The sequence below is a fragment of the Ostrea edulis genome, chromosome 1, assembly GCF_947568905.1.
Source record: "Ostrea edulis chromosome 1, xbOstEdul1.1, whole genome shotgun sequence".
Taxonomy (NCBI): Eukaryota; Metazoa; Mollusca; class Bivalvia; order Ostreida; family Ostreidae; genus Ostrea; species Ostrea edulis.
This window is the reverse complement of record NC_079164.1, coordinates 4,614,807-4,631,393: the sequence shown is the minus strand read 5'-3', so window position 1 is coordinate 4,631,393 and position 16,587 is coordinate 4,614,807. Positions and strand designations below refer to the sequence as shown.

At 35.5% G+C, this 16,587-nt stretch overlaps 1 protein-coding gene across 4 annotated transcripts in view; it reads right to left on the bottom strand.

The window, feature by feature from the left end:
- LOC125664392 (uncharacterized) overlaps positions 1-16,587 on the bottom strand; it is a 22,650-nt gene extending 6,063 nt beyond the window's left edge. For 3 of the 4 annotated variants that reach the window (XM_056151105.1, XM_056151108.1, XM_056151104.1), the window contains exons 1-13: positions 16,390-16,522; positions 12,225-12,267; positions 11,424-11,659; positions 6,839-6,966; positions 4,426-4,551; positions 3,530-3,585; positions 3,302-3,387; positions 2,855-2,948; positions 2,281-2,383; positions 1,080-1,169; positions 851-938; positions 624-764; positions 234-373 (exon numbers count right to left, since the gene is read on the bottom strand). In XM_056151105.1, coding sequence (XP_056007080.1) covers positions 234-373; positions 624-764; positions 851-938; positions 1,080-1,169; positions 2,281-2,383; positions 2,855-2,948; positions 3,302-3,387; positions 3,530-3,585; positions 4,426-4,551; positions 6,839-6,966; positions 11,424-11,659; positions 12,225-12,267; positions 16,390-16,489 — 1,431 coding nt within the window. In that variant the 5' untranslated portion in view covers positions 16,490-16,522. Of the gene's footprint in view, positions 1-233; positions 374-623; positions 765-850; positions 939-1,079; positions 1,170-2,280; positions 2,384-2,854; positions 2,949-3,301; positions 3,388-3,529; positions 3,586-4,425; positions 4,552-6,838; positions 6,967-11,423; positions 11,660-12,224; positions 12,268-16,389 lie in introns of all 4 variants that reach the window. The other variant, XM_056151099.1, reaches the window with a different exon arrangement.

Below are 16,587 nucleotides of genomic sequence, written 5' to 3'. Positions count from 1 at the left end.
AAACTTACGGTGGGAAACTTTCTCCCGTCGTAATGACTATGTTTAAAACTTACGGTGGGAAACTTTCTCCCGTCGTAATGACTATGTTTAAAACTAACGGTGGGAAACTTTCTCCCGTCGTAATGACTATGTTTAAAATTTACGGTGGGAAACTTTCTCCCGTCGTAATGACTATGTTTAAAACTTACGGTGGGAAACTTTCTCCCGTCGTAATGACTATGTTTAAAACTTACGGTGGGAAACTTTCTCCCGTCGTAATTACAGATGACTGTGTTGGTAATGCCCATTCTGTGAACGTTGCCGACTATTGCTTTTGCTCGATCTTTGTTGGCATCATTGGCAAATATAACGCCCGTGTTCTTTATAATCGCAGCTGGAATTCACAGAAAAGTAACCAAGGTAACTAAATCATACATCAGTGAATTCAAATGGTAAAAACTTCAACAAATGTTTCAATAACAACTGCATTAATGCACAGGTCATACATTGAAAGTCAACTTCTGTTAAAAGGTACATTTAAAGAATAAGGATTACCAGGCATGTTATAACAACATGTCTGTTCGAAAACCTTTTTGTAAACCGGACTTTGTGGAGCTGATGCTAATGGAACGAATCTAAATTACCGATGTGAGTTGTCTTTCCTCCTGGAGCGGACGACATATCCAGCACTCTTTCGTTCTCCTGAGGGGCAAGAGCCATGACAGGTAAAAAACTGGATCCTCCCTGAATTATGTAATGACCGGCCAGATACTCGGGCGTGGCTCCTAAACACACCAACAGACAGCAACATTTACTTTTAAATCAGAATATTTGTCAACACTAATAAAATGTCTTCTCAGTGATGTCTTACCTAGGGGCACCTGCGAGTCATATACAACTAATCCAACTTTTGACCACTTTCCAATGGGATCTAAATTCACTCCTCTGTTGATTAAAACCTTGAAAAACAAATATTGGCAATACATCAACCTCGTAATGCCTTTGAAAGTTACAATGTTAAAAATAAGAGTTTGTGCATACCATCTGACATATACTGATAAGTAAATGGAAAAGAAACCTTCCTGTCCATCTATAAATACCTGAGCGAGGTCCCTCCGTCGTGTTTTCAGCGTATTTGTACGAATTGTCACCGGTCTCTGTACTTCATTGGCTTCCAAAAATTCCGCAATCTAAAATGTATTGTAAAATTACAATTTTTGGGAAAAAAACCTAAACAAAATGTGTTTGTGAAACACCAAGTTTGTGAAACACCAATGCCCCTGAATGGCCAGACTCTAAGGTCAAGGTCATGAGGTCAAAAACTCTGGTACAAAAAGAAAGGTCTTGCCACAAGGAATATGCAAGTGAAATATGAAAGCCCTATCACCATTATCTTTGCAAGCCAAGTGTCCGATTCGCTTACTCTTATCTCCCCCTTGGTGGATTTAGTCACGACTGAATTGCCATCTACCAAATCGAGCGGGTTATCGGTCTTGATGAAAACTAAATCTAACCAATCCGATAACGCATTTTAATTTCTGTTACATGTGTATGTTTACAAAATGGGGTTGACAGATGAAAACAATAGCATTGTTTTTATATATGTGTGTATACTTGCTGGACACCTATGCCACCTTTGTGTTTAAGACGTAAATCATGTATCAAAACAATTCCTTCAGATTTAGTTGATCGTTTCCAATTTCGTTTTCATATTGTACTCAATTCTGCAGTTTGTTCAGTTTATTCCAGCACATACCGTCCTTTATTGTTATTTAGGTGATGTACATGATCGATTATCTTTAGAAGTTGATCATAAAACCCAAACATTCTCCGAAAATCGCCTGTCTTTGTTTTTTATTCAAAATGTCATGGCAAAGACAACAACACGGGCTAGACATGGTGGCCGCCATTACTCAAACCAAACGGTACCGGCATGTATGGCGCAATTTCATTGGATGCCTTGGAAAGCCAAAGCGCAATATTTTGAAGGCTTAGAAATGCGACTAAATCCACGAAGGGGGAGATGAGAGTCAGCGAATCCGACACTTGGCTTGTGAAGATGTTTCACTATCCATTCAAAAGTCAATATGGCCTAAGTTTTTACAGACAGATCAAAAACTATATGCATAAGTATCTCCAATCACAGGAGCATAATAAGACATTGTTATAAAAACATTATTTGAATTCATGGTGCATTGCTGCATTAAACTTTACGATACTCAGCAAAGTTAATCATCCCTGTGCCCAGTCTGGCACATTAGTTTCTTTATTAAACACTATTTCTTCATGTGTTCACTTGACCTCATGAGGGAACAGTTGTATAAGTTTCTCCATGAGGAACTCGTTGTAACTGTAGTAAGTGCAGAGATCCTTGATAAGTTGATCCAGATAATCTGTCCGACTTCTGTAACAGATAAAAAAAAATCTTGTGTAATCCTTTAAAACTTCCTTGTAAGAAATGACATTAAACAGGAAGAGAGGCTCATTTCCTGAATGTATCTCACAAGAAGAGAGGTATGTTGTGTTTTGAATTATCATTTTGACAGCCATTGATATTCACACATCTATCATTCATAACTGTGAATAAATGGAGGAGGTCTTGATAAATGGTGTACACATAGTGTAATTGTACTGTACATATATATTTCAAATTTACAAGGATTTCTTCTTCTTCAAAATCTTGAATTATACAAAGTACTGTACTTAAAGTAAGGATATTACAACTTTGTGTATTTGATCACCATGATGAGAGGAAGATGCCTATTGTTTTTGAAGGTCAAAAGTCAGGGTTAGCTTGTTATCTAAAATTCATTCTTTTCTAGTTCAGTGTTTGGAGGTCATTATGAGGTCATTAGGCCTCTCTCTCTGTACTCACTTGTCTGGTTCTCTCCGACTCTTAAAGTTCCCCAGTACATGCTGAACCTCCTTAATCCTCTGTTGAATCAGCTGTAGGTCCGGCGTCTGATGACGTAGAGAAGTCAAGGTCATGTGAGCTAATTATAACTTTATTTTCTTAGCAACTAAGAAATTGAATGTTTGATTTATTTGTGACCATATCTTGAGAAATAAAATTTCTAGATTACATACTGCATGATGAGTCATGGAATTTGAAATCCGGGCTCTTTTGGCATTACACATGAGAGCTTTGCCTATCCAACATGGAGTCTAGCTAGTTTATAGTCAGTGTCAGTAGAACGTTTTAAAACTCTTCATAATGAGAGACACAATTATACATTGTACTGTATGTAATGCAATTCATTTTGTATAAATGAAATTAACATGTCTAAGTATGTATTTCATTTTTCAAACTACAAAAGGATATTTTCTTTTTCGATTTCTTGTCCACTGGGTAGTGTGTATTTCTCCATGTCTGCTATGTTTGTCTGAAGCTCTGCCTCTGCCAATTTTCTGTTCAGTGAAAATTATTTAAAGTCAAAATCACTGTTCATCAGTTATTTTCAAGTGAGCATCAACAATTGCTAAACCCGTTCTATAATTCACCTTGATCAAACCAAATTAAATCAACCCTGTGACACTAAATGCATCTTACCTGTCTTTTTCCTGCTTTTTATTTAACTTCTTAGCAGCTTTTTCAATTGGTAACATCTACGGAAATAACGTTTTACCAATTAGACAGAATACAAAGACCCATCATCATTCACAAAACAGCACACCAAGATATTATACAGATGATTGACGTAATGGCTTCTTAAAATGCTGTAAATGGGGAAATGATTGTGGTGGTTTTAATTTAGCTATCGGGGATTTTTTTTAGCGAAAGCAAAACAACCGCAATCATTTTGTAAGTGTGACACAATACGTTTTGAACATTTACCAGTAATCAAAATAAAATTTGAATTCCGCGAAAATAAAACCACCGCAAATAGATCAATATGAAAAACAGCGCACTTTTAGCACTGCGAAATTAAAACCACTTACAGTAATTTATTGATTTAGTTTTTGTTTGTTGCTATTTTACATCCCATTCGATAATTATGTGTAGAGACATCACGACAAATATTAACCTATGCCTGGCACTCACTGCAGTAGCAGGTACAGATTCTCTATCATTCTAATGCCTACTGCGACACAGGACTTTATTATGAGGTCGTATCCAGAGGAATCGAGACTTTCAATTTTAATTCAAAAAGCTAGTTCCCATGTCAAAACAGGACCTTCATTGTTACAGCCCTGAGTGACCTGTAACCCTGAGTGACCTGTGACCCCGAGTGACCTGTAACCCTGAGTGACCTGTGACCCCGAGTGACCTGTAACCCCGAGTGACCTGTGACCCTGAGTGACCTGTGACCCCGAGTGACCTGTGACCCTGAGTGATCTGTGACCCTCAGCGCCATGTCTACGTCTAAAGTGGTTTTTTACCTACAGTTGGTAATGTCTTGATATGAGTGAAAGTTATTTAAAAGGATGAAAAAACAAATAAATTACCCCTTCATCACTTTCCTCTCCCTCCTTCTCATCTTCATTGTCATCACTGTCAAATTCATCTGCTATATCATCATCATCATCACTGTCATTTTCATCCTCGTCTTCAGATTCACTGACAGCATCATCCTGTTTAAATAGGTTCGCACAACATTTATGATTTGTATTTATGATTTCACTAATTCACAAATAAAAATTTACTAATAAAAATGTGCAAATAATATCATGTAAGGCTCACAAAGTGAATAAAACATTAATCAGCAATTTAAATTTTGTCTCTGAAATGTTCTATAATCTGAGCAAACATTGTGGGCTCACTGAGTGAATAGATCTTACAAACACTGAAGGCTCACTGAGTGAATAGATCTTACAAACAGTGAGGGCTCACTGAGTGAATAGATCTTACAAACATTGAGGTCTCACTGAGTGAATAGATCTTACAAACAGTGAGGGTTCACTGAGTGAATAGATCTTACAAACACTGAAGGCTCACTGAGTGAATAGATCTTACAAACAGTGAGGGCTCACTGAGTGAATAGATCTTACAAACATTGAGGGTTCACTGAGTGAATAGATCTTACAAACATTGAGGACAAACATCAAGGGCTCACTGAGTGAATAGATCTTACAAACATTGAGGGCTCACTGAGTGAATAGATCTTACAAACAGTGAGGGCTCACTGAGTGAATAGATCTTACAAACATTGAGGTCTCACTGAGTGAATAGATCTTACAAACATTGAGGGCTCACTGAGTGAATAGATCTTACAAACATTGAGGTCTCACTGAGTGAATAGATCTTACAAACACTGAAGGCTCACTGAGTGAATAGATCTTACAAACATTGAGGGTTCACTGAGTGAATAGATCTTACAAACATTGAGGTCTCACTGAGTGAATAGATCTTACAAACATTGAGGGCTCACTGAGTGAATAGATCTTACAAACAGTGAGGGCTCACTGAGTGAATAGATCTTACAAACATTGAGGTCTCACTGAGTGAATAGATCTTACAAACATTGAGGGCTCACTGAGTGAATAGATCTTACAAACATTGAGGTCTCACTGAGTGAATAGATCTTACAAACACTGAAGGCTCACTGAGTGAATAGATCTTACAAACAGTGAGGGCTCACTGAGTGAATAGATCTTACAAACATTGAGGGCTCACTGAGTGAATAGATCTTACAAACATTGAGGGCTCACTGAGTGAATAGATCTTACAAACATTGAGGTCTCACTGAGTGAATAGATCTTACAAACACTGAAGGCTCACTGAGTGAATAGATCTTACAAACAGTGAGGGCTCACTGAGTGAATAGATCTTACAAACACTGAAGGCTCACTGAGTGAAGAGATCTTACAAACATTGAGGGTTCACTGAGTGAATAGATCTTACAAACATTGAGGTCTCACTGAGTGAATAGATCTTACAAACAATGAGGGCTCACTGAGTGAATAGATCTTACAAACAGTGAGGGCTCACTGAGTGAATAGATCTTACAAACACTGAAGGCTCACTGAGTGAATAGATCTTACAAACATTGAGGGTTCACTGAGTGAATAGATCTTACAAACATTGAGGACAAACATCAAAGGCTCACTGAGTGAATAGATCTTACAAACAGTGAGGGCTCACTGAGTGAATAGATCTTACAAACATTGAGGGCTCACTGAGTGAATAGATCTTACAAACAGTGAGGGCTCACTGAGTGAATAAATCTTACAAACATTGAGGGTTCACTGAGTGAATAGATCTTACAAACAGTGAGGGCTCACTGAGTGAATAGATCTTACAAACAGTGAGGGCTCACTGAGTGAATAGATCTTACAAACAGTGAGGGCTCACTGAGTGAATAGATCTTACAAACATTGAGGACTCACTGAGTGACAAAATCTTACAAACATTGAGGGTTCACTTAGTGAATAAATCTTACAAACATTGAGGGTTCACTGAGTGAATAGATCTTACAAACATTGAGGGCTCACTGAGTGAATAGATCTTACAAACATTGAGGGCTCACTGAGTGAATAGATCTTACAAACAGTGAGGGTTCACTGAGTGAATAGATCTTACAAACAGTGAGGGCTCACTGAGTGAATAGATCTTACAAACAGTGAGGGCTCACTGAGTGAATAGATCTTACAAACAGTGAGGGCTCACTGAGTGAATAGATCTTACAAACATTGAGGGCTCACTGAGTGAATAGATCTTACAGTGAGGGCTCACTGAGTGAATAAATCTTACAAACAGCTGGAATTTATGTGTGTAGAATGTGAGACTGAACACAAAGGGAACAAATTGTGAACTATATATGTGAAACCCAAGATCTAGCAACAGAAGTGAACTCACCCCCCCCCCCCCCCCCCCCCCCCCCCCATCACAATACATGCACTCTATCTGATGTCAATTCACCTTTTTCTGTTTGGAAGGTTTTAGCCAGAGTTTGTTATCATCAGTGTATCCTTCAACTAACTCATCATCATCATCATCACCACCACTCATGCTTTCTTCGTCACTGGTACCTTCATCTTTCATTTCACCTGAGAAAAAGATGTAAAAAATTTGTGAAAAAGAATCTTCATGAGATTTTTTATTTTTTTATTTTATATTTATTTTTTTTTTAAACATACACACAGTATATATATACATACATTCTGCAAAGAAACTTTTAATATATTTTAAAAGGGTACATATATATTGAAATTTATAAAAAAGATAATTTTCAAACAAAAAAAAAAAAAATAAACAACAACAGCAAACAAACACTCAATGAAATAATTGATTCCAGCGGTTCCAGCAGGTGTCAAACAAATCTTTTTCACCATTTTTATATGCAATATGTCTTTGAGTTTCATAAAATGTGTTCATTAGCGATATCGCAACATTTACATTCAGTGTCTTCCCTTTACACCTCATAGTATAGATATAATATTTCAGCCAAAGAACAAGATTATTTTGTATAGTTTTCTTTTCATCCAAAAATCCAAAAATAAAATTATTTTTTGTTATTGATATTTGAAGATTGGTCTTATGTTCAAAACAAACTTCAAATTCTCTTAAGAAATGCTGAACACTATCACATTCCCAAAACAAATGTTCAATTGTTTCTTCTTCTATCTGACAGAATGTACAATTCTTATCATCTCTAATTTTGATTTTGAATAAGTATGAGTTTGAAGCTAAAATTTTGTTCAGAATTCTGTATTGAAACCACTGCAGTTTACAATTACTTGTAACTTTAAAGGGCAGTCTGAAGATCATTTTCCATTCTGTGTCATTTAATTCAAATATTTCATTCCACTTTCTTTTACCAGTAGGTTCTGTGCAGTTTTGATTGAGAAGAGTATAAAATTGTCTTGATTTTTTGCATCGTAGAAGAGTGTATATACTCGACATAATCAGAGGGTTTGTTAATTTAATTAATTTTTTATCAAACTTGACTTTTTTCATCCATGCTTTAATAGCATTTATGACACTCATATATTCTAAAAAATTGATTTTTACTTTTGGATAAATGTTACAGAAAGATTCATAAGTCAGGAACAAACCCTCTTCATCAATAAGGTCATTAAGGTATTTAATATTATTGAGAAACATGGATTTATTAAGAAATGCTTTCCCACCCACAAGAAAGTTAGAATTGTAAAATATTGGAGTATCTACTGTTACTGTAAATGGATTTTGTTTAAGCTGTAGCTCAATCCAAGAATCAAATACATCAACCCAAAATTTGTTTTTCAGCGATGTCTTAATGTTTTTTATGTATTCTATTCCACATGTAGTAACTTTATTAAGATCTAAATTTGGTATAAAATTATGTAAACCCCTATCTGAAAAAAGGAGTTGTCTCATCCAAAACAATTTTAAAGAGGCTATAAAAGCCTTTACATTGATCATTTTTAACCCACCATCCTCATATTGCTTTACGATTACCTCTTTTTTAATTCTATGTTGAGAATGGCTCCACAAGAAAGAAAAGAATAGTTTATCTAATTCTTTACAATAGCTGTCATCAGGATTTGGAATTGCCATAAAAATATGATTTAATAGAGGCAAGACCAGAGTCTTGATAACAGTAATTTTTCCTATTGGTGTCAAAGGTCTTTTCTCCCATTGATTTAAGATTGATTTTATTCTGCTTAGCTTTGGCTGATAATTTAGTTTTGACATGTTCTGTAATTCTACATCAAAATTAATTCCAAGTAGAGTAAACTTACAAGTCCCCCAATTCAGATGAAAGTCTTTAGAAAGGGTATCCTGACTATATTTTTTTGATCCAATCCATACTGTATTGGTTTTTGAAAAATTAACTTTTAGTCCTGACATTTCAGAGAAGTGTCGCAATACTTTTATTGTTTCTAGAAGAGATTCCTTGCTACCATCAAGTATAATTGATGTATCATCGGCTAGTTGTGAAATTTTCTTTTCATTGTTATTTATAGTTATACCTTTAATACTTTTATTTTCTCTTATTTGTATAGCTAAAATTTCTGCGCAAAGAAGAAAAATATAAGGTGATAAAGGATCACCTTGTCTACATCCTCTTTGAATGTTGAAAGATGCCGAGAGATTGCCACCTTGGTTAATAGTAGATATGATGTTATGATAGAATAATTTCACCCATTCATGAATATCAGGTCCAAACTTAAAATAAGTTAAGGTCTTTTGTATAAAATTCCATGAGAGGGTATCAAAGGCTTTCTCAAAGTCAATAAGTAGTAAAAGACCTGGGATCTTCATGAGATTTGAGTCATGCAATTCAGGCAGATTTAACCTGACCTTCACCTTTATTACTATCCTAGCACCGACCTTCACTTTTACTACTAACATAGCAACAACCTTCACCTTTTGGTTCAATAAATATGAAGTCTCAGTCATGTTTAATAGTTTAAAATTCATAAGTTGCAGACATAGAGACAAAAATAGACAAAACGAAACAGTTATCGTATACACTCCCATCTTAACAATAAGCAAGTATTCATTATATACATGTTCATTGTTAAGTGTGCTTTACTGAATTGGCCACATTCTTTGAGTGAGTGACAAGAATAAAATATAGAAGTTATCACTTCTGAAAGAAGTGGGACAGAAGGACAGACAACAGACAGATAGACAGACAACAGACAGATAGACAGACAACAGACAGATAGACAGACAATAGACAGACAACAGACAGATAATAGACAGACAGCAGACAACATACAGACAGACAGACAGACATGGTAATTCTTATATCAAAACTATGGGTGCTCTCATTAACATTGCCTTGTAAAAAATGACAAACTAAGCGATGCTCGTTATTGTTAACAAGACTGCTTATCAACAACACATATCTAAGATTGAAAACAAAGGCAACAATGTTTTCAGAATTAATGGAAAGCATCTTTTGCTTTCATGGACTCTACCCACACAACAGATTGTCTGGTGGATATGGATGAGTAAAAAGAGAAGACCTATAATTCTTAATAGTCAAACACCTACCCCATCCTTGACCCCGAACAATTCAAAATTAAACACCCCCACACACACACAAGGCTTCCAGGCTTACTACATATGTATCACTGTGCACCCATCTTGTCTACTACATCCTGATGTTCAGAGATTAATAAGAATTTCAAGGATTAAAAAAAAGATTTTCATTGCATGACCTCACCCTGGGGATCAGGACCAGTATTGACCATTTAAAATTTTCTGGAATTTTCAAGTTTCACAAAATAAAAAAAATTTGGGGTGGGCCAATTTTTTTAGGGTTGGGCGGGGATGATAATCTATCAATTAAGTTGAATTAGCCTTATTACAGTCATGGAGCAAAGGATTTAACTTATTTTCACCGACTGACTTTTTTTTTTACTGATTGACTGAGTAAGTTTGATTTATTTTAAGGGTATCATACAGTATGACCTATTTTAACTTATGTTCACTGCATAACCTAATTTAATTTATTTTCACTGTATGCCCTATTTTAATTTATTTTCACTGTATGACCCATTAATTCATTTATACTGAATGGTCTATTTTTACTTCATTTTCACTGTATGACCTATTTTAATTTATTTTCAAGGTACCATATAATTTATTTCAATTTATGTTAACTGTAAATATACATGCATCACCTATTTTTAATTTATCTACACTGTGTGACCCATTTTCACAATGGCAGTTAAGAGGTTCATGCTGATAATAACTACATGTACATCACTCAATTTGTCTGCTAAATGTGCAGGAATGCAGAGGAAGATTTTTCATTTTGACCCCACTTCTATGACCCCAAGGGGGCAGAGACCATGACATCCACAAGTTTTTTTCTCTACACCTAAAATTTAACACCCTAACTTTTGGGGACATTTGGTACAGTGCTTTTTGAACAAAAATTGGAAATATCAAATGTTTATGACATGTGGACAAAAATAAGCAGTAGGTTGTCTGAACGACTCAAGTGACCTAAAAATAGATTCACGAGACATACTGTTACATTGACACTTGAAAGGCACAGCTATTTTCATGATGCTATAAATAACAAGACCATGATGTGCAGGCATATTTCTATGTTCTTGTCTCCTTGTGTATTGTATGCACTTCAACATTTTTTGTGTACACTCTGATGCACACTATTTGATTTTTTGTGTACACTCGGATGCACACTATTTGATTTTTTGTGTACACTCTGATGTGCACAATTTGATTTTTTGTGTACACTCTGATGCACACTATTTGATTTTTTGTGTACACTCGGATGCACACTATTTGATTTTTTGTGTACACTCTGATGTGCACAATTTGATTTTTTGTGTAAACTCGGATGCACACTATTTGATTTTTTGTATAAACTCTGATGTGCACTATTTGATTTTTAATCTGGAAAAGAGAGAAAAGTTAAAAGACCTCACTTGAACAAAGGCAACATTTGGCATCATATAAAATCTACATTTGTGTGAAACTTGCCCATTCTTTAGAGACATTCACAAAAATTAGTTTTTCAGATGTTGGTAATAATTACCAATGATTCCATCATCATCATCATCATCATCATCATCATCATCGCTGTCCTCCTCCTCTTCTGACATCTTCCTTTTCTTGTTGTTTTGGTTACTCGTACCTACTTTGTTGGGCTCCACCTGTCCTTTCTGTACGCCATTTTTCTGCTGCTTTTTGGTCTTCAGTCTCTGGTAACTTTCTCTTTTTTCTTTCTTCTTAGCAATAAGTTCTTGTTTCTTTGTCTCTCGTTTCTTGAATCTATAATTACACATTTTCTAATTGATAATTTAAATTTATTCAAATTTCACAGACAAAATAAGTGCAACTGGTTTAACCAAATATCACAATATCACTTATAAAGCAAATGTCAAACCAAAACAAACGCAGATACAAGACTATATTATGTGAGAGAGAGAGAGAGAGAGAGAGAGAGAGAGAGAGAGAGAGAGAGAGAGAGAGAGAGAAAATCTATGTAAGTCTATGAAAATTCATTTAAAAAATTAAAAATAAATGAATCACGAACATGCAAATCAATTATTACAGTATTAGGCTAATAATCATAGTCAAACACAAACTACTGATCATCATAAATGTGTTTCTAATGTAACACAGGGCTTGGTTTCTTCTCTTTTCATCAGTTGTAAATTTGGGACTTAAATAAGGAAATCTGAGAGATTTTCTACTCCTAACGGAAGTTATCATCTAATGCTTGATTCCGGAATCTCCTTGCCCATCCTGGGCGACATCACATATCAGATGAGATGTTCTGTAAGACAAACTCCTAATATTCTGGACACATAAATTTCTTCAGGAAGTCACTCACCGTTTCTTCTGTCGACTGCTCAGTTTCTTTTTGTCTGTAGCATCTGAAAATGAAACAAGAGGTACTGTGAGCAATGCCCACTAAGAATACCCCCCCCCGCTTACCCCAATCTCCCAAAGGGTGTTGTTAATAAGTGTAAATTACCTCTTTCCTGAGTGTAAAAATATGGTATGCCTTTGTAGAAGAAAATGGAAAATATAGTCCGAACACAAATCCATGGCATAAACCTATAATTTTGACCTTGAGATCAAAGGTCAAGGTCATAAGAGGTCATAACTGTACATGACACATAGTCTCATGGTGATACACCCATGTCTTATGGTATGACTATGTAAAAACCCTATAATCAATTTTGACCTTGATGTCAAAGTTCAAGGTCATATAGAGGTCACGAAGGTACCCGACACATCGTCTCATGGTGATACACCCATGTGTCTAATATGGTATGCCTATGCCAAAGAACAAAGAAGTCATGGTCCTGACGCGAATCCCTTGTAAAAATCTTTAATTTTGATCTTGAGGTCAAGGTCATATGGAGGTCATGAAGGTACATGACACATCGTCTCACGGTGATACACTCATGTGTCAAATATGGTATGCCTATGTCAAAGAACAAAGAAGTTATGGCCCGGACACGAATCCATCGTAAAAAACCTTTAATTTTGACAAGGGTCAATGTCATATAGAGGTCATGAAGGTACTCAACACATCACCTTATGGTGATCCACCTGTGTGCCAAATATGGTATGCCTAAGTCAAAGAACAAAGAAGTTATGGCCCGGACACGAATCTGCACAGACAGACAGACGGACGGACAGACAGAGTGATTCCTATATACCCCACAGAACTTCGTTCGGGGGGTATAATAAAATTAATAATTCAAGATTACATACATTAGGATTGTTTTCATGATTAAATCTGGTTCAGGATTAAGTCTTAATTATCTGACACTTGAATTTAAACATTCATGTCCTAAATATGAAGTCTTAATAGAGTTAGTGTTTAATCTAAAGCAAACTAGCATGGTGCCGCGCCATGCCCCTTTTTAATTGCACAATGCCCTCTTTTCTCTATAAATTTAAAAAAAATATTTGTTAACATAAACAATTGTTCTTTATTTCACAAGGTTGATTGAAAAGTTTAAAATCAAGGCAACAGGTATTAACTTTTAAAGAGGTTAAATGATTATTCTATTACTATCATAGTATGATACAATGAAAGTGCCCCGAAATTGTCTTGCCGCAACGAAAAGTGCCCTTTTGAACATATGATATGTGTGCCCTCTTTAGATCCTAGATCTAACACTAAGAGTATATCACAAATGTGTTAAAGTTGCCAACAAACAGATGGATAGATGTTTCCAAAACATCATTAAATCAAACAACAATTATATTCATTCATATCTACAATCTTGGGGCAATAAAAATGACTGTAACATGCTTTGTATTGAGATCCATGAAATACACTAGGGGTGAAACGATACAGTACCTTCTAGATTCGATTTGATTTTCGATATTTTAGTCTCGATTCGATGATTTTCGATTCGATACAATAGCATATACCAAATTCTTTATAATGCTAAATTTTTTTATATTTCATTGTATTTATTGCTCTCTGCAAATAAATTCTACATAATGTAAAAACCTTTAACATAAAGCAACACTCTTATCACTTGTCCTAAAGCCGATATGTCACCATACCCAGGATTTATACGTTGAGGTAGCATTTTTCAACTCGACTGCGTCCATTTTGATAGAGCAAAGTTTAGTCATATGTTGATTGGGCAATTTTCAATTACATTGGCTAATCAGAAACCATGTTATCAAGAGCAATGTGTGCTATGATTCTAGAACCGTATCGAACCGAAACAGAATCCAAATAAATCGAACATCGAATCGAGACCACTACATCGCGATTCGCCTGCATAGCAATGCATCGTTTCACTCCTAAAATACACAACCAAAAATGCATGGTATTCAGATACTGTTGTTGGCATAAAAAAAAAATGCTCTGATGGCTTTGAACATCTCTGTACAGTCATCAATAGACAAAAGCAATACAGATTAGTGTAGTTATATCAGTGCTAAATTAAAAAATAGTTTTGAAAGAAATAATTGACTTCTGTGTAAGCAAAGGTTCTAAATTGACATCAGACAATATGATAATTTTATACAACACATTATTTGACTGGCCTAGATAGTTCATATTTCCCTCAGACATCTTATTTTCTTATCATGTTTTACTTCTTCACAGCATGGTAAACATGGATTACTGTGACACTACAATACGTCCGAGTCATTTTTTCCCGGAAGTGAACTCTCATACTTCATAAGGCACACGATGGTTTCTGATACACAGCTAAATCAAGTAGGTGATCAGAATTTAGCCTCAGGAAGGAGACATAAAAATCATATCACTCTAATTCGATGCTTGTACATTCTAATACATTGATTATGGCACAGTTAGTGCGAGCTTAGCTATACATATAGATAAGCAGATCCAGGATGATTTTTTTTGTTTGTTGCAATCATATCTCCTTCACTATCACGCAATAAATGTATAATAGAGGATGAAGCCCTCTCACGGCCCGAAGGGCCGTGAGAGCGGAGCTCTCCCTATACTAGGTAACACATATATACATGTTTAAAAGGAAAATAATGAAAAATTAAACCATACCTATGGAACTTGAAAAGTTTGGTACCAATGGTGTCGATTCGAATATTAGCGCGTGGACATGTATTCCTCCATTTTGAATCTCGTCTACCCTAGTTCACGTCGTTCTGAGATGTTACATAAAATCCGTAAAAGCATGTAAATCTTATTTTCTTAATCATATATAATCACTCCACGATTAACGCCATGTTTTTGTTGTGGTTCAAACGCTATGTTTGTAAATTTGCTAAATAACGAAGCTGAATTTGACGTCACAATGTTCTGTTTATATCAATTGCGTTATATTTCCCGCGTTCAATATATAGACGGATCAAATGTCCAAAATTAGAATGCTTTGATACAGCTCCGTCCACGTGCTAACTTCGGGTTGTTTTTGTCCTGTTTTGGATATAGATACAAATGCCCAAACTTTTTTGCTTCGCCCTCAAACACGGTCACGCCGTAAAACATATTATCATGATATACTTTTAGTTAGTCAGGTCCAACACTCTGATGTCCAATGCCATAAACTGTGAATTTAACAATATAAATTTTCGTTAATGTCCAGTTTACCTATTTCATTTGAGAAATCAAGTACATGGATCTTTAAATTTTGAGAATAATTAATCAGTCTTATCCTGTTATAATTAAGTTAAACAGATTAGATAGTATATCACACCGTGGTCTACCTTCAGCTGTAAATTATTAAATGGAGATATGTGTCTCGTAACGTTCGTCATGAAGAATCATTGATTCCACCAATGTTTACAAAATTAAGTCTATCTATACCTTAACGTTAAAACATATTAGAGGGCGAAGCCCTCTCACGGCCCGGAGGGCCGTGAGAGCGGAGCTCTCCCTATAGGTAACACGTATATACATGTTTAAAAGGAAAATATAGGAAAATAATGAAAAATTAAACTATACTTATGGAACTTGAAAAGTTTGGTACCAATGGCGTCGATTCGAATATTAGCGCGTGGACATGTATTCCTCCATTTTGAATCTCGTCTACCCTAGTTAACGTCGTTCTGAGATGTTACACATAAAATCCGTAAAAGCATGTAAATCTTATTTTCTTAATCATATATAATCACTCCACAATTAACGCCATGTTTTTTGTTGTGGTTCAAACGCTATGTTCGTAAATTTGTTGAATAACGACACTGAATATGACGTCACAATGTACTGTTTACATCCATTGCGTTATATTTCCCGCGTTCAATAGATAGGCGGATCAAATGTCCAAAATTAGGATGCTTTGGTACAGCTCCATCCGCGTGCTAACTTCGGGTTGTTTTTGTCCTGTTTTGGATATAGATAATAATGCCAAAACTTTTTTGCTTCGCCCTCATACACGGTCACGCCGTAAAACATATTAAGACTGTTTTCAAACTTCATTTTACAAACCCTGTGATTGTGAAGCAACCATATATAAATACATATAAACAAATTGCAATTCTATTCTCCCTACAATCTGTACGAACATCCAGCGACATATTTTTTTAAATACCTTCGTCAAGTAACCCTGGAAATGTCGGTGGTTGCTGTTTTTTCGCTTTTTTGCCCGGCCCAGATTTTACAACCTGTGTAGGATCCCTTTTTCTGCCCATATTTATCTACACGTGCTATTCGCTACAAGAACACAAACAGGAAATCATGCATATCATTGTAAGATTCAAAACCAACACTTTATAATTCCGGATAAGTC